Source organism: Naegleria lovaniensis (assembly GCF_003324165.1).
Source record: "Naegleria lovaniensis strain ATCC 30569 chromosome Unknown tig042, whole genome shotgun sequence".
Classification (NCBI taxonomy): Eukaryota; Heterolobosea; class Eutetramitea; order Acrasida; family Naegleriidae; genus Naegleria; species Naegleria lovaniensis.
In genome coordinates this window covers 282980-306949 of record NW_025407863.1, presented here as the reverse complement: position 1 = coordinate 306949, position 23970 = coordinate 282980, and the positions used below count along the sequence as shown (strand labels likewise).

Here is a 23970-nt window from a genome sequence, read left to right as displayed (position 1 = left end):
ACAATATGCATTCAATAAGCTTCATTTACTACCGACGATAACTATGTAAAATACAGACGCGATTCTCTGCTCCTAGGTTTATGCGCCTCCATTAATGGGCCTATGAAACACTCACCAAAATCAAACACAAGGAGGCTGTGCGGAAGTCTTTGTGAAATCGAGGAGAGTTGGTTTATCACTTGTTGCAGTTTTAGGGTCCTGAAGAACGATTCTCATCACTTCTTTGACTTTAATAAAAAGAGGAAGAATGCCTAAAATGATAACACGATTAATTCGTCATGAAATACATGAACCAAGCTCAATACTAATGCAGTGGTTAAGCAGCTGTTCCTCTCAATTCATCGCTGATTCGTTTCGAGACCAACGAATGAATAAACTTTTAACATTTTTGACAATTCTTTAAGGTAAACCCAAAACGACACAACAAATAAATTTTCAATTGTTGAAAAACCTTTTTTACTTCAACCACTGTCTCTCTATGCGCTCACAATCAATTCCACAATTTCATTATTGAGCACTGCCTGATTTAGATCCATCAGCACCACTATCAACACTCGAGGCAACATTTGCACTGGCCAAATACTGATCAAACCAATATTCATTGACCATTCTCTTCGATTTGGTATACAATTCTTGCAATTCTCTCAAACTCTCCACTTGTTCGTCAATCAACTTTTGCAAAAATCCAGTGAGAGCAAAATCACGTTGACTCTCTGCAACATGATAAATGTATCGGATCTTATCATAGACCATTCGCTCAGTTTCAATAGCCAATTCAAAGCCTCTTGTAGTAACGGTTGCAATATTATTGGTACAACCAGCAGTATCGCAAGAATTACCTTGTTGTTGAGGTGCTGCTGATGATGATCCGGATAATACAGTACTAAAATCGGGAGGTGCTTGAATGGCAGAAAATTGAACCTTACCACCTCTACTATTCTGATAATGAATCAAGGAATGAGCATGTCTTCGTTCTTCATTGGATTGAGCCAAAAAGTAGTTGGCCACTCCGGGCAAGGCTACTGTTGGTTGAGAGTAATAAGTACCCAAAGCCGTGTAAAAGTAGGAAGCATTCAATTCATGATTGATCTGTATGGGGTAAATTCATGGTGAAGAGAATTTTTTGTTGTGTTTTGGTGTTGTATTATGAATGATTGAATTGTTGTAAAGGACAATCGAAAGTAATAATTATTTTGGTAGAAATTGAAAAATTGATGGATGGGCAACGATATGAGAATCATCGAGAAAAGCATTTAAATATTTACCTGTTCATTGACGAGTTGTTCACACTCATGACTATAATTGTATCGAATCTTGTTGTGAGGACTCGTATTGTCCAAAGTTTTTGAAACACTTGATGAGAAGGAACGAGTCAATTTGTTGACTTGTTACTGCTGGATAACAATAATTGATGATTGGTAGAGGAGATCAATTTTGTAACGAATGAAGATCTTGTCAATCGAAGTGCCATTTTTTTGTTGTTGTTGTTGTTTGATGGATGTCAACAAAGGTTGTGTGAATTTTCGGATTGTGTGATTCAATTTCTCCTGTTGTTGTATATGTGAAAGAAGAATCTTTTTACAATTTATGTATGAAAAAAGAAAATTAGTGTCATCTTGTTGGATAATGATGATGGTGTCGCATTCGGTTTTTCACAGATGGAATAATTTCCAAGTCTATGATTGCTTGTCTGTTCTTGGAATGATATCGATGAATATTCAAATTTAATTCCTCAGGTTACAAGAAAAAGTTTCCTTAATTCAAATTATCCATCATACTCTTATAACTCTTGTTCACTTCTGGGAACCATGATTTTAAGATTTCATAGTGTGTATTAATGTCAGTATTGCTTGTCAATAAGGTTTGAACATTGTCAGCTAGTCGTTGTTGAGCTTGATCGAATTCATGATTGATTGGTTCTGGTTGACTTAATCGAATGTTGCCAATATCAAAATCATTTGACGTGTCCATTATATTATTATTATTAGCTGTTGCTGCATTCAAGCTCGACGAAGACGACGACGACATTTCCATGAGAAATGATAAGCTTTGAAGTTCCGAAAATAAATCTTGATCTTCCTTAGACTCTTGTAACAATTTTGTGACTTGTTCGAGTGTCTTTTGTTTCGAATTTTCTCCAAGCTTCCAATCCGATTGCAAAATTCCTAACATACATTGACGTATGACGCTCCTTTGTGACAGTGCAAATTGGTCTGAAATTTTGAGAGATTTTTGAAAGTGGTTTTTCGATTCATCGAAAGCATTGTTTCTGAGGCAGAGAACTCCCTTAATAAATGAAATGTAGGTCTGAAAGCTTTCAACCTCTCGAAGACCATTCGTCTTCAACGACCTTGTCAAATCATCAACATCGTTAAAAAGATCGTTTGTAGAGAATATCGACTCTGAACAATTGAGTTTCCAAAACAGTTGGAAAATGGTGGCCCATGTAGCGAGTTGTTTGCTCGGACAGTTTTTGATGATAAATTCAAAATGTTCGTTGCATGCAGAATCAGCACTTCTCTCCTTGTCCGTGAAAAAGAGTAAAATTCCAATCAATAAATGAATATTATGTCTATAGGTGATAAATAAATCTGGGAATTGATAAAGAAAATCAATGAGTTTGATGGTGTTTTTCGTAGCTAGAATAAATTCCGATCTGGATAAATGAATGAGAATCATATCTTGCAGTAGATTAAATTTCACAAATAGTGAAAAGAGAGCATTATCATTTCTCTTCTTGTCCAATGCAAATCCAGCAGCGTTGGTCAATTCCTTAATGTACTTGTCAGCTGTTGCAATTCCTTTGGTATTGAACGCTTCAGATTTTGCAAATTGACCCTGAGTTCTATAGTAAAGACTAGCAATAAGCCAAATAGTACTAACAATTGGGACTATTTCAATCCATTCATAGGTAAACACATCAGGATTTTTCGAGTACACTTGTAATTTGGCCACAGAATCTTGAATGGATTTTAGAATGGTTTTGAATGACGCTAGATCACCCAGTGACATTCTATAGAGACATGCCATGATGAGATAATTGAGATAGAGCAAAATCTGTGCAACATGGTTAGAAAATTATTTCTCAACTCAGTCGAAAAATAAACTTACCACATCTGCATTCTTTGGATTATCTAAGAGTTGTTTTTCTTCGTCGCTTCCCATTTCAACACCAATTTCTTCATGGATTTTTGTGAGATAGTTTGAAATGTTTTCATTTTTCTTTTCCAATGTTGTGATACTCCAAGCAACGTAAACATGATCTTGTTTGATTGCTTGATAAACTCTTACAATATAATACGCAAGTACTCTGGTATTGATCGCTTTAGAATTTTTCTGTTTTTCAATCTTGAACAGCTCACTTTCTTCTTTTTCTCCCAAATCCAATTGTTGCTGAATTTCCATCCTCCTGTCATTCATAAAATTGTCAATCTCCAGAGTGTGAAGAAGAGCGATTCGAAAATAGTGTCTCCATGCTTGCATACTCGTTTTTAAAGATTCTTCATGGGACGATGGATTCTTCTTTTTTGAAATCATTCCTAGTATACTTTCTACAAAATCAATTCCTTTCGTATAGGCTTCACAGGCACTCGGAAATTCATTAATTTGAGCATAGACAGAACCTAAACATTTGTAAATTTGAATTTGTAATGTTGTGATTTTGAGAGAAGGATCTAGATAATATGTTTCGATGCTTGTCGTGACTTGCTCGATGATAGCTTTCAAAACCAAATCCTGTTCATGAAAATGTCAACCATCATTAAAACATCAAATGTTAAATCATGGATAAATAATTCATGATTCATCCGAAACATATGTTGACAGACACCTACAGCAGCCAATAAATGATTCTTACAAGATACAAAATTCCGAGTATATTTCAAATATATTTGTGCAAGTCGAACTCTTGTTTCGACTTCATATAATCTCTCCCGATCGAATCCGACGCTACTCAGTAAACATTCAAGAGTTTTTATGGAATCGATGACTCGTCCTCCACTGAGTAATTCCTCTGCCAGGCCCCAACATGAATAAATGATATTTTGTGCCATTGAATTTCTCTATTTTTTTTGTTTTCGAAAATTTCCACTTCTTTGGCGGGGTGAGAACTTTAAAAAAAATAAAAAAAATAGAGTGTTCATCATCATCCATTCTTCCAACGATTTTTTTTGATCTTTTTGATCGTTTATTGTTGTTAATATTATTATTATTAGGAGCACGTGTGTTCATGGGATTTTTTGATTGGACCCAAAAGAAGCTACGAAAGAATCAAAATCACTCAAGATCAAAATCACCTTCGGAATCCATGACTTTGGATGATTCATCCAACCATAATAGGCCAATGAATCTCACTGGTTCTGTGGATATTGTTACGTATGGCGTGCCTTTTGTTATGAACCAAACTCACGCACAAGAATTTGTTCGGAGATCTTTACCGTTTCCATTGGGAGCTCAGATCAAGGAAATTATTGCAGGAGGAACATTCTTTGTCGTTCGTAGTGATTCCGATGAACTCTTTTTTAAATCTACCAGTGCATCTGATGCAAAACAATTAATGTCCTATCTTTCAGAAACAAACCCAACCAATCCATCTTCCATGCATGGAGTGTTGAATTATTGTCAAATTGATTACAAGAAGAAAATTGTAGATTTGAAACTAAAAGACAGTAGTAACACATGTTATGTGTTGAGTGAAGTATATTGTGGACAATATTTTGTGATACTAAGAATGATGAACGATTTATTGGTTTATCTCAGCGTGACCAATTTTACAACTTTGGTAGATGAAAGCTATGTGACTTCAGGCAGAAAAGAGTTGAAACAAATCTATGTTGGTCCTTTGAGCCAACACATGATTGCTCTCAAAACTGATAATACTTTTGACTATTTTGAATGTTATCAACGATTTAACAAGACAACAGACAAACATCTCGTTTCAATCCCAAGAGGGCACGTCATTGTCAATTGTGCATGTGCTGGACGAACCACTTTTATAGTCGTTGAAGATCCATCCAATCATTCTCATCATTTATATGTACACGGAGACAATCAATTTATGGTTCAGAGCGGATTCAACAGCACTGCTAGTTTTGCTGAATTGACGAACACACCGTTCGTAGGAAAGAGAGTGAAAGACATCAAATGTGGCTATTTTCATACGTGTATATTGTTAGAAGATGGCTCTGTGTATACATGTGGTTACAATGCATATCATCAACTTGGTTATTCTGGAGGAGACTCTGAACTTAAACAAGTTCAATTTCCTAACATGCCCTTACAAGAAGACTCATACTCGCATTCAGTACATGATGAAGCCAATAGTTTCCAAACGAAACAGGTTCTCTGTTCGTCTATTGCCACACTCTTCATTAATGACACGGGTTTTCTCATGGTTGGCGATCCAATTTCATCATTGCGTAGAAAGGGTCTATTTGCTTCAGGTGTACAGGCCTTCCATTATTTATTTGGAGAAGACTCAATAGAATTGATACCTGGCTCAAAACCTCTTCATTCCAACTCGGTAGCAGTTGGAGGATGGCATTTTGTTGTTTACAACAAAACCTCCGTGTCAACCAAGTATTTAAAGTATTTCTTTAACAATTTGGAACGATTTTCCAAGATGGTGGCGCATAGTGAGACATCTGAAAAGGTGACGTCACAATTTTCAGACATTTCTTTGTTATTCTAAATGTTCAATAGCCTTTTATTCAATTTTTGACATTTTGCCGCATGATTGTACAATTATCATTGTTTTTCAATTTTCATTATTTTTAAATGTTAAAAAGAATTTTAGATTTATTTGTCACGGTATTGCAATTCTCATCCATTCCATTTAAATAATGGAATTTACTTTTCCACAAAACACAATAGTCTCTTCATGCATGATCAGGAATGCAAATGGACGATTGACCACAAATTCCTTCGAAGATGCTTTGCTTTTACTTCTCCTTCTTGCAACAGCCGTTGCTGCAGCTGCCGTAGTACCTTGTTCATCCACTTCCACCACACATTCATGAAGAATGCTCTGAAGGTAGGGTGGATTCTTTAGAGTTTGAGAAAGAGCCTCTCGAGTCATTCCATCAAAATTGGCATTTCGTTCATTGAAGGCATGAGTCATGTTAAAAGGAGCGTCTCGTAAGGTAGAGGAAAGATCCAACTTGCATTGGAGCTTGAATTTTGGAATGGACAACTTGGAGAGTTTTTCAGAGTACGTTTGAAATACCGTGTTAGGAGAGGAAAGTTGTTGTTCGAGCCAATCGTGGAATTCTTTTTCATTGTCAATGGTCAACTCTGAATGAGGTACAATGAAAAGCATGGAAAAGGTTTCATTCTTGTATGGTAGTTTCACCCAACGATATTGTTCTTCTTCGTCTTGTCCAAATTGAACATTGACTGAAGTCTTGTTCATCATGCTCACTTTTTTCTTGTTGCTTTGTAAAGTGTGAAAAACTTCCTTGGTCGTATTGGCAACATCAAATGCTTCGTTCCAAGTTCCTAAAAAGAAAATTGCATTGGCAAGAACCATGTCTGTATGTTGGGTGACTCCACCAACGGGAATCAAATCACGAATCATGTGGTTGGTGTTGGTTTCAATCCATTTGTTGATTTTACATCTTTCGTTTTCGAAATCCGTTGTGAAACTACATGGTTCAACAGAGCTGTCAAACGTCTCTTTTGTGAAATTAGCATAATCATCTGCCAATTCCATTTTCTGATCCACGAATAGCCTGTTTGCAATCGAAATCTCTTCTTCCTTCACTAAGAACATTAATTTTTGAATATACTTTTTAAAATACTCTTCTCTCCATTCCATGAATTCTTTTTCAGAAATTTCATTTGCACTTCCTAACAAACTCATTCCTTGCAACATTTGCATCAGTGTTGTCTTTCTCGCTCCAGCCATGGTCATGCCCAATGCTAAATAAATGGAGAGAGGTGAAATCATCACAGCCGACGAAGATGGTGCGTCTTGATTGTCCTCTAAATTTTGTGTTTTTTGTTTCAACAGAGAGGAAATTAATTTGGCTGCAAAGGTGCGAAATGCATGATCCAAATGTTGACAGATTAATCCATTTTTCATTTTCTTGGAATCCGAGTTGTTGCAAACAGAGTCATCAGCTTTAATTCCACTGCTTTCAAAATCACGTTTGTGAGACATTGGTGAATAGTGTGTTTGAAATTTCAATTATTTTTTTTGAGAATAAATTGTTGAACATGTATTCACATGCTTGAACTTTTAACTTCCAAAAACAGAACGAAAATAATCGTATTTTGCAAAAAACCTCAATCATGTAACCTTGTAAAAATAAAGTTAAGGAAAACCTCATGATGAGTCACGGCCGTTCAGTAAATGAGGAGTTCCGTCCTGTAAATGATCATTGTTAGATAGTGATGATACCAAACTGTGCTCCATAATAACATTGTTTCATTCTTTCTTGATTTAATTCATTGCTGTACTCATGTCATCTGTATAATGAAGTGAGCCACCATATTGCCTTACGGCATACTTTGCTGTACTCTGTCTGTTGATTTTACATTAAAAAGCTCGGACATGTTTGCTTTTTCATTTCAAATTTTATGACATCTCTCTTCACGAGGAGATCAACTCGTCCCGCTCTTGTTCTATCAGAATATAGAGATCTGGAATGAGATCTTTATTTTTTTGTGCTTTGAAATTACTAAAACGAGTTTGGCGCCATTCGAATTATTTACAGGATCTCCATAATTTTCTTTTCAATTTAAAATGAATCATGCCAAGCCACAAGAAGGACAATTTGTGTTGGTCTTGTTGGAGGCGTTTGAACCGAATGCCCTTCCGAGTTATTTAAGGAAGAAGGAATTAAAGAAGATCTTGTTGGAGGAAGCAAAGAAATTGAAATTGGATGAGCAAAATCGGAAACGGATGGAACTTGAATTCTCGTCGGATCTTGATGATCATCAAGTAAATGATGATGAACACCAAGAATTGAATGATCCTCCTAATGAGAATTATGAATCCACTTTCTCTCCATGGACCATTCCTTCCACAAAAACTCATGAAAATTTGGAATCAGCAGAGCCTCCTCCGAGCTCGCGATTCCGAAGCCGAGAGCCTTCATCGTTACAAAAATCATCATCAGCAAAAAATGTTTCTTTGGGACAATCATCCAGATCGAGTTTGTTTGCAGCAAAAGGACGATCACATTCGTTCCGCATTGTTGGAAGTAATTATTCAAAAAAGACAAAAATTGAGTTGAATTCTCCAACACTACTGAATACATCATGCACCACCGATAATTTAACAATTTCTCCCATGTATAAACTCAATACCAAACCGTCCTCATCAAAGCCTTCCACAAACACAAAAGAAATTAAATTAAATACTTTCCTGACAGAATTTGACAATTCGGATGATCATGATCTATTTACTTCGATAGAAAAATTGGATTTAGCATCATTGGAAAATTCGCCCAAGAAAGAAAAAACAAATCATTCCAAGAAAATGGCAAAATATATCAAACAGCGAGAGTACGACGAGTATTTACATTCAAATTTACAACGACGAACTGACATGTACACTAATGGAGAAGAAAAACGAACTGCAACATTTTCAAGAGCAAAAGCGAACACTTTAACCAAGGCACCTCCAAAACTTCCCAAGCTGGTCCACCGTAATTTATTTACTAGCCCAGTTTGTGGTGCAATTTCTTTAGAGAGTGTAAAACCAAGCAATTTAAAAGTTGGAATTGTCATTGAGTGTCGAGAAAAGGAAGTGGTATTGAGTATTATTTATAAGGATGGGGTTTTCTTGCATTATTTTAATGTGAGAGAAGCTGTGCCTTACAATCGACTCGTTGTGCTCACACAGGACGAATATAAAATTTTACTGGGAGAGGCATGGATGGAGAGATTGGTTGACTTTGAAATGGAAACAACAAAGGGCCATGCCTATTCATTTACTCCTACTGGAGTTTCAGATCATAAGAGCAAAGAATGGTTGTCATTGAGAAAGAAAATGATGACTGCTCTCAACAAACTCAAGAAACGAAAGGGTATTGACGATGACACATTTATACACACGCCCACGTATCATGATTTAATGCAAGAACTTGAGGAGGGAAACGAAGACGTATATTTGGACACCTACCGAGACGTTCGACACGGCACACAACCACGATCCATGAAAGAAGACGACGAAGAGCGAGAAAAAATAGTTGGGAAATGGAATGAAAGGCTGGGAAGCATTCATGCGCTCAAACTTAATGAACATGGACTCTTATCTCAAAAACGAAATACCACACTGAGAGACTTGAGTGAGAATTTATCCAACAAGATGGGCCAACTTCTAGCCTATGAAGATACAATATTGTCATCGATACAGCCTTCATTACAACAAGATGGATCATCAATACTTTCTCCAGATGCATCTAAATTACGAAACAGTCTTAAAAAGACTCCTTTCAGAGCGACTATGAGCTCTTCCATGTTGAACTCAACCATGATGAGCGGAAACAATGTTTCTACCAACATGACAGCCAGCTTTTTATCCCCAAGAACTCCACGCACGTTTTATTTGGAGAATTTATCTGGAAAACTGCTGTCTGGCAAGGTTGTGTTTGTTGATCCCATTAGTCTCATCATGAACGTCATTGTGACATACCATAACAGAAAGTCCTTACATGATCCTGTACTCTCTCCTAGAATGGCAAACTCGCCCAGATCTAAAACATTCAAAGAACAGAGATTAGATCACCACGAAGAATCGACATCCTCCATTATGGTATACCTCTATTTGGACAAAATATCATTCACAGTCGAAGAGGAGAATACTGCTGCAACTGCCTATGGACCCATGACATCTAAACTCATTGGAAAGCAAGTAATGGTCTACATTCCCATGACAACCACTGCTATTACAAAAAAGAACGCTAATGAAGTGAATACTATTGATACTTCTTTACCTTGTGACATGTGGCTCATTTCTGAAGGAGACGATTGCCTCAAATCAAGTCAAATCATTAACAAGGATATTCTCACCATCGATTTGCCTGGGAAAATATGGATAAACAAGTGGGCTGTTGAGCAAGGTTTAGCAGTACTGAATATCAATAATACAAGTGTGAGAAATGAAGAGAGTAACATTACGAGTATTAACAAACCTCATTTTGACCAACAAATGAAAATATTGAAAGAAGCAGAAAACTTTGCAAAACAACACGATGTTGGAATTTGGGGATTTAAAAACATGCAACTAAAAATGGAAAAAGAACAAGAGCGAATTCAAAGATGGAAATTTAGAACAGGTCAAAGTGATACCAAACCACGTGCGCCAACACCAGTCAGAGACCCATTTCAAAAAGAAGGTGGAAGCTTATTCAGAGAGGCAGATCGAAAAAATATTTCCTATCTCGATTTTAAAGGGGACTAAACATGCTTTAATGAATCCAGTAGTATTCCTATCACTCGATAGAATTAATGGTTTGTCAAACAAAAACAGAGAGATCAAGTCACACAACACGTTCTAGCAAATGAAACTGCCAATGACAACAGAAAGAGAAGATTTGTCTGACACACAAATCTGCTCATGCGTTTCCAAGATAGCAGTCCCAATAACAGTGCTGCATTCGTATCCTGTATTGCTGTTCGTTGTACTGCTCGACATAACCGTGCTTTAACAGTGCTTCCAACATAATTTCCGGATCATTTTGCAATTGATCATCCACAAACTTCAATACCAGAGCATTTCTTTTAACGCCTTCCAAAATAAATTTTCGATCGCTTATTAATTCCGGTGGAGCACCTGATAATATGCGACCATTAGCTGCTATGGCATTCAAAATAAACTCTTTCATGTAGACCAATTCGCTCCAACTCTCTTCAATATGGTGCATTTTAAAATTAGGATTTGAAATGACTTGCTGTAAAATGTCCTTGTCTCTTTTCAATTCCACTGAAAGATAATTGTAAACATCATGAGCTTTCTTGATTGCTTCCAACGCAAGCTCCTTGTAAAACTCCACGTCTGGAGGTATGATATCAATGAGATATGGATTACATGTCGTTGCAAGAATTGCAAGTTCTTTGTCAGCTTTAAGCTCTTTGGAGGCCCAGCCCAAGTTCCAACCATCTTGCTCGACCGCCATGACCACTAATTCTCGATCTCGTTTCAATTCATCCGAAACAAACTCTAATGCATAACCGTACCGTTGAATAATCGGAAATACAAAATTTCGATCATTCTTATATGGTTCAGGTAAGTATTTCAGAGCTAGTCCAGTAAAAGGACATGCCTCTAACAAAAACTCAATATTGTTCTTAATAGCGTTAGGAATTCTTGAAAAAATGTCGCTACCGTTACTCAATGCCTTTAAAATTATTTCCTTATCATGTATAAACTCTTCTGGAATATATAAATATACGCCACCATATCGTTCTACAAGATTTAGAATAAACTTTCTGTCATTTTGCAATTCTTGAGATGCATATTTGAATGAACCTGCATACGATTGAACTGCTGCTAATACGAGTTCTGGGTCGTTTTTCAACGTATCAGATGCATATTTCAACATGTCACTATTCCTTCTCACAACTTGCATCATCACTTGTTTGTTGTTACGCATTTCTTTCGGCACCACCTGTAAAACGGAATAATCATTCTTGAGCGCTTCTAATACAATCTCTTGATCGTTCTGTATTTCATCCGATGCAAATTCTATCATTGAAGCATTTTGTTTGATAATTTGAAGCACAATTTCTCTATCATTTTTCATCTCGCGTGGTGCTTGCTGGAAAAATCGGAAATTATGTTTCAACAGCTGTAACATGAACTCCCTATCTTGAATTAACTCCTCTCGATGATACCTAATATCTAAATGCCCAGTATATTGAACTGCTTCCCGAAGAAACTCTATATCTCTAAAAAACTTGGATGGAATAAAAGGACGTTGATCATATTTGAGTGCTTCCATCACAAATGATCGGTCCTCTCTCAATAAAGACGAACAACTCTCGAGTCCTTTTTTGTTATGTTTAATAAAATCCAAAACAAAGGCTCGATCATTCATAAATTCAATGGGAATAAAATAGAGACCTTGCACGTTGTTGGGATGATGCAACCATTGTTCTCGATGTTCGAGCCATTTCTTTTTACCACATTGCTGTAATTGAAATTTATTTCTCAGCAATGGATGAACATGTTTCTCCGATGATGAAAAGTCAATTAATATCAGAATGGTTGAAGCAGTAGAATTCTGAGAACAAGGTTGAGGCATTTTTTTATGCACAGTCCGAAAAATCATGGAAATTGTAACCAACGACCACGATAACCAATAAAAAATGATGCTTCGACATTCATCATCAACCACGCAGTTTCTGTTCCGAAAATTATTATCATCATCTAGGAATTCAAAAAGACAATTACAAAATTCCTCTTGTTTGAAAAGAAATTATACACAATCTCTGATGATTAGGAGTACACCTCTTCCGTTGGATGATCAATATCATAACAAACTCAGTTTCCGACATTTACAATCAACATCTCATCAAAGATTTGTTAAACAAAGTACCACGCTAGACATGCCAGTGGTTAATGCTCCACAGGCAACTCTGGAATTATTGGATTTGGACAATTTTGATTCCGAGACGGCAGAGACTCTCTTTGGCTCGAGTCCATGTTTGTTTTTAAACGAATTTTATGAACCTGCATTTCCGGTGTGCTCATTGAAAAATCGTTCCATACTTCCATTGACGGATGGTGAGAAGGAAATTGTGTGTGAAATTAATTTTGCATTATGGGATAGTCATACTGACAAGATGTTGTCCATGCAAGCGAGCTACGGCCAACAAAAGAAGGCACAGAGTATTCGAGTGGTCATTCATAGAAAAAACTATATGGAATGGATTAAAAAGGCACTTCCAATTCTAGAAGAGCGAAGACAAGTTATTGAAAAACAAGCAGCAGGAGTAGAGTCGCAAAATATTAATTCAATCATTGAAACTATGAAATGGCAATTAAATGAATATGAACAATGCTTGCATTCTGAAGCAGAAGCCTCAAGTGCTTCTAGTCATGAGCAGACAGGAAAAGAGCCAAAAGAAGTTCAGTATGAAGTCATATTTTTCACAATCAAAGATGATGCCATTCTTAAGAAATTCATCAAGCAAATTTGGAAACAACAAAAAGAACCCATAGATACTAAGGATTTTACATCGCACGATCTTTCTCTCAGAATCAATAATCACAATATTGTCATCAATTCATCAAGACAAGACATTTGGGAAAAGATCAACGATGTCTTTATTATTGAAGAATTCGATGGACAAGGACACATTTCAAAATATTTTGAACGACATAACCACATCACAAAGGCAGAAATTGAGCACATTCGTTCCACAGTCCACACCATTATGCAAGCTTATAACTCTAAATTATTAAGAGAAAATTCCTGCTTAGATTTACTCGATTTATTTCACGGTGTTCTCTATTGTCAATCCGGAGCAGATAGAAAAATTCGTGTCAACACTCCAGAAGAAATTTCAAGCGCTCGAAGATTTTATTGGTGGGCCCAGAAAATTGCTACCTTGAATATCAAACCATTGCCTTAATTCAATCCATAGCTATGTATTGAGGGGATTTATTGATAACTATTACATGGATTATCACAAGATTATATTTTTCGACACCACTGAATACAATTTTATTCGTCTCATTATTGAAACGCGTTTTCCTCACACAAGCCTCAATGTAACCTTCAGATTCTATTATTATCATTTGGAAGCACACACAGTAAAAAATTCCGATAAAGAAGTGTGCATTTGTGAAAATAAGTTTCATCCATTTTCAAAAAAAAAATGATCATTGATTCCAATCATGAAGACACAACGATTGAGCTCACGGTTGAAGAGATTATGTGTCTTTCGGAAGAAGATTTAAAAGAAATGGGACTATCCCGAGAGGAATTGCTGGAATTGGCAGCTCCCTCTTCATCATCATTGGAAAAGGATGAAAATCATCTACAACAAGAGGAAGATTCATTGGAACAGCCTCATCATTCGGATGATGATGATCAGGAATATGACGATGATGAATATGAACATGATTATGGATTTACTTCCGCGTTTGATGATGATCAAGATTATCGTGATGAAATAGATCGGGAAGAAGAATTAATTGAAATGGATATTCTTGTTGATGAAGAATCTTTCAAAGAATTTGAACAACAGGAATGTGTAGAGACAAAAATTGAAGAATTACCATGGTTTAATGCCATCTTGGAAGAGAATTATCGTTTAATGTTTGGAGAAATTACATTGGAAGAATTGAAATCTAATGCCGCTGCAACTCAAGAATCTTCAAATTCAACGGATCAAAAACCTCAACGATCCAACATTTCCAAGAAAAATCGTTTGAAAAAGGAAATGCGATTGCAACAGTCTAACTATGTTTCCAAAATGAAGGTACTAGATTTTCCTGATTTTATTGAGCCCATTCAGTTTTGGCCCCAATATCAGCAAATGATTAAGAAACGATTTCATAATTATCACGTGAAGAATATCGAATCGATTGTAAACCCTTATTTATTGGATCGATTTAAGAATGCTATTCAGAAGGAACAAGAGCGATTGAAACGAAAAGTTTCCAGTAGAATTGTTCTATGCTTCCATGGTACACACTCTTCTAATATTCCAAGTATTATAGAAAAGGGTTTGCTCGTTCCTGGAAAGAATAATCACCTTCAAGTTGTGAATGGATCTTCGTGGGGTGTGGGCATTTATTTATCTGTCATGGATCCATCCATTTCTGTCTCGTATTGTGTAGGAGGAAATCAACTTTTTGCATGTGCAGTGTTATTAACAGACACAGTGAACACGAAAAATCATGGAAGTTTTCTAGTGATTATGGAAGAGGCCTATGTTCTGCCATGCTTTTTAGTCACATTTGAACGTGTTGATCGTTCTGCTCGACCCTTGTCACAAAAACAAGATCAAGAAAAGGTTGTGGCTAAAACCAAGAAGGGAGAAGTTGTATTTTCAAAGAAACGAAAAGAAGAGCAACGAGAAAAATTACGAAAAAAGAAGGAAGAAAAGAAGAAGCTAATTAATAATTAATATTTAATGGAAGAACACTGAGAATCATGTGAATTTCATGCAACGTCACGAAAAGTGAATTCGGCGCAGAGCTTACTTGTTGAAAAACTTATCAAAAAAGAACCACCGCACTTGGTAAAACTTTTGTCGTAAATATCCAAACACACGTGAACCGGCCTTAATAAAAGTTGGCATTGCAGAGTAACCCATCTTGTAACCAAAGAAGAGCAAGTACCACTTGGCAATCCATATCATATAGTCTGTAATGAACGATGCAGATAATTTGTGGAATTGTGAATCGGTTCTTCTGGACTCGACCAGAAAAGCAAATAAGATCACTGCATTAATATTCTCCAAAACACGATTCACAAAATCATTACCAACAGGCAATTTTTTGAATCCAAAAAGAGAGGCAAACATTTGAATAAACTTGGATGGCCAGCTCACCATGATGTAATAAATCAACAACCCAATATTCAATTTGAGAGTTTCCTTTGCCATGGAGTACATTAAATATTGAGAAAGTGACATGTCACGACTGTCAGATCCTGCTTCTTTCAACGCTTCCAAATAATCCAAATACAGTTTCTTGTAGGTCAAATAAAAAGACAGTCCCAAAAATGATCCCTTAAATAAGAAATCATTCAACAGCTCGTAGGGCGTACAAATGTAGAGAGAAGGTTTGTTCAATCTCACTTCATAGGCCAATACGGTTTTCGAGTCCAATAATCGTCCTTTGAATCGAATAGAATCTCCTGGTTTGAGTAAGTATTTGAGAGGTCGAATTGTTCCAATGCTTGATGGCCATTTCAATCCATACATTGGATACAATTTTGGATGAATGTGGTACAGAGTCATGATATTGGTTCGTTCATGTTCGTGCTCTAGCACATACGAAGAATCAAACTCTTCAAAAAACTTTTTAACTCGTTCCATGAGTGTTGTTTTCACCTGTTGTTCCAATTTCACATGTGGCTCCACTTTAAACGCAAGTCTCTTATTGTCACGAACATCCATATGAAGAAGAGTGGCAGATTTGCAATTAATGAGTCCAGTCATAAACTTGGAATTGGCATTTTCAATATCAAAATGACTCTGTTTCAGTAATTCGTGTTGATGATAGAGTATATTGGTGAGGATGGTATCTGTTTGATCTGCATTGTAGGAGTGTTGTTTTTCTCGAGTGGTCTCCAACAATTCAAAATCATGAACTTCAATGACATAGAGCTTGAAAAGTGATTGTGTTTGTGTTGGAATGGATAACGAACCGGTGACTTGAATCCACTCTGGCATGATGAACGGATTGTCAAAGGCAACTTCGTTAGTAGTGGATCTCTTCATACTTCCACTACAAATTTCCTTCAATTTTTCAATCTTGTTCTTGAAGAAGGATTTTGCAATGGAAGTGACATTTTCTGGTGTCACACGGAGGTACTTGGAATCGCTTGTATTCGAAACTCCATAATTGATGAGAGATTCTAACTTGTATGCAAGGAATTTCTTTGAAAATCTCAATTGAATAAGGGAAAATCCTGCATTGCTTCGTCTCATGGTAGCTGCATCACATAATCTTGCAGGAAGCATGACCATATCAAGAGTGTCTTTCAAATCTTGACTATTTCGTGTGGAAGAAGACGACCAATTAATATTTTCGTGAAGTGAAAGACAAACATTCCATCTAATGTCATGAATTGTTAACTCTGATGCTTGTTGTTCCAATGGAATGCTCATGTGTTGGTTCAAATGATCAATCGAAAAAGTCATGCTCCTCCAATGAAAGATGATCTTTTTTGCATACTTGACCCATGATCGATAAGTATGAGAAGAGAAATTCAACTCGTGACCTGAGGAAGGTGGTTCATAAATGATTTGTATAAATTCGTTCAATGAAGGTACTTTCCATCGTGTGGCTTGTGCACGTACAAATGATCTGGGAATACCATTCATCACTATTGCGTTATTATTATTATTATTATTCATGATATTATTGTCTTTTCCGAGCATGATACGTTTCAAAACAGTGAGAGCAATATGACTAAAGAAGAGAGAATATTGTTGTTCAATTTCAACCATTCCTCGTTTCTTTCCGATCGGCAACAATAAGGACGAAAGAGAATTTGTGTATGTTCGTTCATCGTTCATCCCTTGATGTTCAAAATCAGTTTTTGAATAAATACTCCTTTCAAAGACTGTAAATAATCCAAACAGAAAATCATAGGGATCTAGATAAGGTCCGATACGATGGAGCCAAAGATGGCACGGAATGAATATGGGTGTTCTTACAAGAGCGGAAGAAGAAGAGAAGACTGAATCATGATGATCCAAAGTGGTTGTTGTTGTTGTGGTGGATGATGTGTTGTTGTTGCTAATATTCTTAAGAATGTAGCAAACAATGCCAAATTCTTCAACATTGGGATTTGTTGGAGGTTCTTGCAGTAGTACTTGTTGTGGGATGGATTGAGACATTTTTTGATGAGATGAAATGCAAAATGATGATCTTTTAAAAACGAAGAAGAAAAACCAAGTCACTTTGTTTTTGATTGAATTCTGAAGGACTTGATTTTGATTGAGGAGCAATATGAAATTTGAAACCTTGTTTCCAACAAGAATGATCATCAATTCTTTAGAAAACAGCCGCGCAATGGCCTTACTTTTCTTAATCCATTTCATGCAAAAATAAACGGTTTAAACACTTCACACAACGACTCTCTCACTGTGAGGTCACGCCCACTCAAATTATTGACATCATGAACTCTTCATTTTCCAGTAAAAACAACAATAAAAAAAAATGTTCAACTCCAACGTCGGAGGAAGTGATCTCGATGCCTTTCTTCTCGGTGCTGCCAGCAATAACAGCAACATATCATCATCATCAAAACAAAATTCCTCTCAAACCAACCGAGCACGAGAAGTATGGCTCTATAATCAACTCAAAAAATCTCGTTCTTCCTTTGTCGAGTCCTTTAAATTTAAAATTGTGATTGGTACATGGAACGTGAATAGTAAAGTACCCAATTATAATAATTTATCATCCTCAATGGGAGTAATGACACAACAAGATTCTACTTCATCGGGTAGTGGTACGGATCCAACCAATATAATGACGGGTGATGCCTCTTCATTGAATCCATCGTCTTTTCGTGACATCGATATAAATTCCAATACGAACACAAATGCCAACACTACTAATACTCTCTCATCCATTGTTTCATCAATGAACAACTCCTCTCTTCTCTCGACAGGAATTACCAACAAACATCCACTCGATGAATGGCTTCATCTCTCCGAACAACCTGATATCATTGCCATTGGATTACAAGAAATTGATATGACTGCAGAAGCCATGCTGAAAAAGGAAACACAATCAAAATTGGAATGGATTCATGTGTTGGAATCTGAGCTTTCATGTTCTTCCCATACCAAAACAAAATATGTGAGGTTGAGTGATAAACAACTCGTTGGAATGTTCTGTTGTGTATTCATTGCAGAGAAATATTCATCACAAGTGAAAGATGTTCAATCGGTAGTTTTGGGTTTAGGTGCTATGGGTAAACTTGGTAATAAGGGAGCTGTTGGAATTCGTGTGAAAATTGCTGACACGAGTATGTGTTTTGTCACAACACACTTGGCACCTCATATGGGCGGAGTTCAAAAGAGAAATCAAAATTTTATGGATATATTTACTCAATTGGGTTTTTCAAAATTGGAAAATTCATTATTGGAATCGACCAGTGTTGCAGAATCAGCGTCCTCTTCAGCATTGACGAGCAGTACCATGACGAGTAGTAGTAGTAATCTCAACTTGACCTTATCGAATGCTTCTCTGAATAGTGGCTTGTCATCTGCAAATAGCAGCAATAGTTCAGGACTTCTCAGCTCTCTGACCAATTCGATTGCGAGTGGAAATAGTGGAACTTCTCTGGCTGGAGGCAGTGACAGTGCCGATGATTTCCATGTGATTAGTGCACCTTCAGAGACTATGAGTTCAGGAAAAACTGGTAGTCAAGTCATGCTACCCGATCAACATGATTACTTTTTCTGGTTTGGAGATTTAAATTACAGAATTGATAATTTGGAGCGTTCTCAAGTTGAAGAATATGTTCGTGACAAGCAATACAAGTCACTTCTCGATTACGATCAATTAACAGTTGAGAAAATGAGTGGCCGAGTGTTCATGGGATTCAAAGAGGGTCGAATTAATTTTCCACCCACTTACAAGTATGATCCTGGTACCTTAACTTTTGATACAAGTGAAAAGAGACGTGTACCTTCGTATACGGATCGTATTTTATGGAAGGGCGTGAAACGTGATCAGGTCAAACAATTGTGTTACATGACTCATTTGAATTGTTTGATTAGTGACCACTTGCCCGTGAGTAGTGTCTTTGAAACTGAAGTTCAAATGGAAGTAGATTACAAATTCCGACAATGTAAGGAAAATTTCTTGCGGGAATATGACGCTCTGTACAATAATAAGGTCATTTCTGAAAATGATCTTCCCAAAATCTCTCTCTCTGCAAGTGAAATTCGTTTCAAAGATACTCGTTTTGGAATTCCTCAAACTCAAACACTCGTTGTGAAAAATACTGGAAACGTTGTGTGTGAATTTTTCTTTGTCAAAAAAGGCATGGAAGAACGATATTGTGAAGATTGGCTCACAGCATCCAACACTCATCGACTGCTCATTCCAGGAGAATCCATTGAAATTGAATTGACATGTTGTTTCAATGCCCAGTCAGCTCCTCCTTTTAATTTAGACGATTCTTCCAATGAAACAGTTCCATTCGAAGACGTTCTCATTATTCATGTCGATAATGGAAAAGATTATCCTCTCAAAATTTATGGAAATTATTTGAAATCTTGTTTTGGAAATTCATTGAATAATCTAGTTCAATGTTTTATGAGTGTGAGAGATCCACATTGTAAAGATCAAATTCAATTCGAATATGAAGATGGAACTGTGTCAACATTGAAATCATTGTACATTCCAAAAGAACTCTTTTTCATGTGTGATCATATTGTGAAATATGGATTAAGAGAAGAAGGATTGTTCCAAGTTCAAGGTACTTCAGATCAAGTAAGAGCATGTCGTGAATTATTGGATCATGGAATGTCTCTTTCGAAACATTTTACTGGAAATATTCATTCAGTGTGCACGTGTTTGATTCAATTTTTTGAGAGTTTGATAGAACCTATTATTCCTGGAAAGTTATATCGGTAAGTGTGTGAAATAATTGAATATTGAACATTTCATTGATCTATATTCTATTAATATGTATATATATATAATATTCTAAAAATGAATATTTATAAACTATGAACAGACTTTTAATGGAAAATTATCTCAATGGCGATGTGTGTCGATATTTAATTGATTCCAATTTATCCAGCACTCATTACAATGTCTGGCATTACATTATGAATTTTTTGAGAGAAGTCTTAATGAACAGTGACGCCAATGGATTAACCATCGATTCGTTGGCACAAGGATTTGCTGATGTGCTCGTTCGATCTCCAAAATATTTAACACCTGAAGTGAAAAAGAAACATTTGAAAGGAAAGATTGTTGTGATTAAACATTTTTTCACAAAGGAATATAATCAGAGAATGGTTGCTGTTGAGGAAGATGCTCATTTGTTTAGAGTTTGAGAAATGGTGAATGGAATTTGATTATTGAAATTTTCAGATGTAATAATTTGTATTTTAATAATTGTTAACATTATTCAAGGAATGATTTGTACTTTTTGTGACGATTTATTGAACGAATAACATCCAAATGTTCAATCGTACATTATTTTTACATTGCTCATGTCATCTGTCAGTTGTATGTATTGAAGAGAATTCAAAAGGAAAACTTTAAAAAAAAATACTATTACATAACGTGCCCAGTCAACACCATGATGCTCCCCGATGACCAAAACCACATCAACCACACTGTCACAGTATTGGCAAATCAAACAACAACTACTCCGGAGAATATCTCTCCAATACCCACCTACGTTCAACAATTGAGAGACAAACATGCTTTTCAAATCGAATCTCTCATCTCAATATTTGCGTGTCTCGTATTCGTGTTAGCACATTCAGCATGGACCTTTTTGTACTTGCTGTTCGTTGGGTTCGCCTCTCCTATTCCTGGTTTTAGTAGTGGTATTCAACCTGAAATATTAAAACGTCACAAGTCATATTTGACGTATGATTTAATCGTTGCAGGTTGTGAGTTGTTTATGTTTGGTTGGTTCGTTGCAGCGTGTGTGAAAACATTCAAGACGAAACCCATTCCTAGCAAGTCTAAATTTTTCATTGTGAACATTTTCATGCATTTTGTTCATCTTGTTCTTTATTTTTTTGCTTGTGTTGATTTGGCTTTGATTATTGGAGAATTCAAAACCAATGGCTTATATAACTCTTGGGTGCAAGCGGCATGTGCATTGGGATTTTTAGGAACTTTGTGGTGGGTTATGAGCTTCGTTTTGAGTATTTTGCAATATGATTTTTGGAGTCGCAACGGTGTGGTCATGACATCTGGAATGATACATGAATTGAATCAAGCTGCCAACGTCCAACCAGCTCAACATGACGATTACATTTCGATTCATGAAGAAGAGGAACCACGAGAGACGCGAAATGAACTAACCTTTGTAGATATGAACTCCTCTACGACAAGTGACAGAAATTTGAATGACGAACATGTTGATCACTACGAAGATCGACCAAAGATGAGTGCCTAAAGGAGTAAAGGAACGGCCTTCTTTTGTTATTACGCTTCTTTCTTGCTTTCGCTCACCGCCCCAAATTTAGTAATTGACTTGAGTTAAGGAAGTCGGCAATTGCCTGATTGCTGAAGATTGATCGCAAAGATTCAGGTGAAACCTTGTAAAAAACAAATTGATTGTTGCAAAGAGAGTTTATACAAAATGTCTCATATTAGAATTAATATTTTGCTTGTTATGTATGTTTGTACTGGTTGTTATAACCCAATGTACTTGTTTTCTACTTTTTGTTACCTTCTGGATTGAAATATAAGAACACAGGCATGGTTGATCGTTCCAGGGTTTTTCCATCTCGATAATTGTGAAAATGCCACATGCCATCCTTTGAGTAATCAGTCGAATATGTTGAGTTTCTTCTGCCAGCATATTGTTGCTGCATTTTGCGTTTTTTCTTAACCTTATTCTGTGACATCGATGGACAATTACGACTGGAACAAATACTTGTGTTCGTGATTGGCACTTCACCAGTGGTGCCTTCATAGATGAAATTTAAGGTCATCGCATTATGGTTACAATTTTGAGGAGTGGCTTGAGTGGAAGATGACGTTTGATGTTGCAATAATGGTACAGAATGATGTTTTTCGTCTTCTTCCTCTTGTGTGTTAAATTCAAAGACTTCTTCCATGGCTGGAAATACTGAGCTATTGTCTTCATGACAATTCTCGTCAGAGGATAATACTTCTGACATGTCGTTGAATGAGACGTCAAAAACGTCTTCTTCTGTTGTGTGATGACTATTACAAGTCACTAATGGCAATGTTTGATTATCATTGGATGGTATATTTTGTTGTAAACATGCCTGATCGAGGTCTTTTCCTTCTTGTGCCATGAGCAAAGAGAAGAAATGATCATGTTGCTGATTGTGTTCAAGCAACGATTGATATTGCTGATCAGCCCACTCTTCCATCGTTTTCTTGCTATTCTTATTATTACTGATGGTCGTGTTCGAGGAAGGAATGGTCAACATTTGATCAATTCCTTGCATCTCTTCTTCTGTGAATCTCAATTTCAAATTCAGAGGAGGCAAAAGTGCAGCTTGCTCAAAGGTCAATGGTTGGTCAGCAATGATTCTTTCCAATTCTGGGTGTTGGGTGTGAAAAACATCCAGTGTTTGCATGGTGGATGAAGAATTCTTGTTGATCAATGAAGAGGAGGAGGAACCTATGGAGGACCATTCTTCTCTTGTTTCTTGTTGAAGTGCCATATCTGATGACATCAAGTCAGGATGGAGAGGGGTCGTTGCGCTGTTCATCATCAATGTTGAGAGCAATAAATCCTTGATAGGATCATGCTCATGGTTGTGTGAATCTTTAAGAAGAATAGTTAACATGGAAGAGGAAGAGGAACACTTGTTAGAGCTCTGCGTTTTGTTTGATATGTTGTTGCTGTTGCTGTTTTGGTTGTTACTGATATTATTCAGGAGTAATGATGATGATGAGGGTAATTTAGAGTTTCTTTCGTTTTGTTCAATTTCATCGGCAACAGCCATTGCAAGTTGAGTAATTCTTCGGTGCCAATCATCTTCTGAAGTACTCTCCTGTTTTGATTGTGGTTGGGCAATGATTCGTTGTGTAAGAGGTTGTAATATTGGTTGTGTTGTATTGCTGCTACTCGTTGTTGTTGTTGTGGTTGTTGGACGTCCATGAAAAAGGCTTACAGAGCCATGAGGATTGGACAACGAGGTTTGTTTTCCTTCTCTCTCTAAAAAGGCAAGAAGGCTTTCATCCAAAGCATAATTGTTGGCTAGAAAACCCTTTGTCGGCATCATGTTGAGAGTATTGTTTAGGGGCGTAGATTTACACGTGATGTTGAATGAAGAAGATGTTGAAGGAGGATTGGTTGGTGGTTTTGTATAAGATGAGGACGATGATAAAAGCCGTAGAGTCTTCTGCAATAATTCATCCACGGAGCCTCTTATTTCGCTGCTATTACCAACAGGGTATGGAGGATTAATATTATTATTATTCATCATTGTTCTTTTTCATGATGATCTTGAATCTCTTGTTGTAGGTCAGGTATTGCGGAATGTTGTTGGTCTCAATCTCAGCAGCACACTGTCTCTTTTTTCAATGTATGGAATGTGATGTGTGTGATGAGTAAGGACTCCGGAGTGCTTCTCTTCCAAGTGTTG

General features: G+C 36.6%; 11 protein-coding genes across 11 annotated transcripts; 6 read left to right on the top strand and 5 right to left on the bottom strand.

The window, feature by feature from the left end:
* Positions 1-507: 507 nt before the first annotated feature.
* Positions 508-4052, bottom strand: C9374_010360 (uncharacterized protein; the record flags this gene model as incomplete). Its single annotated transcript, XM_044685896.1, has 5 exons — positions 508-1089; positions 1266-1384; positions 1779-3057; positions 3112-3735; positions 3834-4052. 5 exons carry the CDS (start codon positions 4050-4052, stop codon positions 508-510), a joined length of 2823 nt encoding a protein of 940 aa, XP_044544160.1.
* Positions 4053-4228: 176 nt separating this feature from the next.
* Positions 4229-5689, top strand: C9374_010359 (uncharacterized protein; the record flags this gene model as incomplete). The annotated part of the gene is made up of 1 exon (XM_044685894.1): positions 4229-5689. The coding sequence occupies one exon, from the start codon at positions 4229-4231 to the stop codon at positions 5687-5689; it is 1461 nt and encodes a 486-aa protein (XP_044544159.1).
* Positions 5690-5833: 144 nt separating this feature from the next.
* Positions 5834-7159, bottom strand: C9374_010358 (uncharacterized protein; the record flags this gene model as incomplete). Its single annotated transcript, XM_044685893.1, has 1 exon — positions 5834-7159. The coding sequence occupies one exon, from the start codon at positions 7157-7159 to the stop codon at positions 5834-5836; it is 1326 nt and encodes a 441-aa protein (XP_044544158.1).
* A 585-nt stretch (positions 7160-7744) lies between these two features.
* C9374_010357 (uncharacterized protein) lies at positions 7745-10408 on the top strand (the record flags this gene model as incomplete). Its single annotated transcript, XM_044685892.1, has 1 exon — positions 7745-10408. One exon carries the CDS (start codon positions 7745-7747, stop codon positions 10406-10408), a length of 2664 nt encoding a protein of 887 aa, XP_044544157.1.
* Positions 10409-10562: 154 nt separating this feature from the next.
* C9374_010356 (uncharacterized protein) lies at positions 10563-12251 on the bottom strand (the record flags this gene model as incomplete). The annotated part of the gene is made up of 1 exon (XM_044685891.1): positions 10563-12251. The coding sequence occupies one exon, from the start codon at positions 12249-12251 to the stop codon at positions 10563-10565; it is 1689 nt and encodes a 562-aa protein (XP_044544156.1).
* Positions 12252-12315: 64 nt separating this feature from the next.
* Positions 12316-13584, top strand: C9374_010355 (uncharacterized protein; the record flags this gene model as incomplete). The annotated part of the gene is made up of 1 exon (XM_044685890.1): positions 12316-13584. The coding sequence occupies one exon, from the start codon at positions 12316-12318 to the stop codon at positions 13582-13584; it is 1269 nt and encodes a 422-aa protein (XP_044544155.1).
* Positions 13585-13830: 246 nt separating this feature from the next.
* Positions 13831-15087, top strand: C9374_010354 (uncharacterized protein; the record flags this gene model as incomplete). Its single annotated transcript, XM_044685889.1, has 1 exon — positions 13831-15087. One exon carries the CDS (start codon positions 13831-13833, stop codon positions 15085-15087), a length of 1257 nt encoding a protein of 418 aa, XP_044544154.1.
* Positions 15088-15159: 72 nt separating this feature from the next.
* Positions 15160-17532, bottom strand: C9374_010353 (uncharacterized protein; the record flags this gene model as incomplete). The annotated part of the gene is made up of 1 exon (XM_044685888.1): positions 15160-17532. The coding sequence occupies one exon, from the start codon at positions 17530-17532 to the stop codon at positions 15160-15162; it is 2373 nt and encodes a 790-aa protein (XP_044544153.1).
* Positions 17533-17854: 322 nt separating this feature from the next.
* On the top strand, positions 17855-20715 carry C9374_010352 (uncharacterized protein; the record flags this gene model as incomplete). The annotated part of the gene is made up of 2 exons (XM_044685887.1): positions 17855-20283; positions 20391-20715. The coding sequence occupies 2 exons, from the start codon at positions 17855-17857 to the stop codon at positions 20713-20715; spliced, it is 2754 nt and encodes a 917-aa protein (XP_044544152.1).
* A 248-nt stretch (positions 20716-20963) lies between these two features.
* On the top strand, positions 20964-21797 carry C9374_010351 (uncharacterized protein; the record flags this gene model as incomplete). Its single annotated transcript, XM_044685886.1, has 1 exon — positions 20964-21797. One exon carries the CDS (start codon positions 20964-20966, stop codon positions 21795-21797), a length of 834 nt encoding a protein of 277 aa, XP_044544151.1.
* Positions 21798-22059: 262 nt separating this feature from the next.
* On the bottom strand, positions 22060-23811 carry C9374_010350 (uncharacterized protein; the record flags this gene model as incomplete). The annotated part of the gene is made up of 1 exon (XM_044685885.1): positions 22060-23811. One exon carries the CDS (start codon positions 23809-23811, stop codon positions 22060-22062), a length of 1752 nt encoding a protein of 583 aa, XP_044544150.1.
* Positions 23812-23970: the final 159 nt, after the last annotated feature.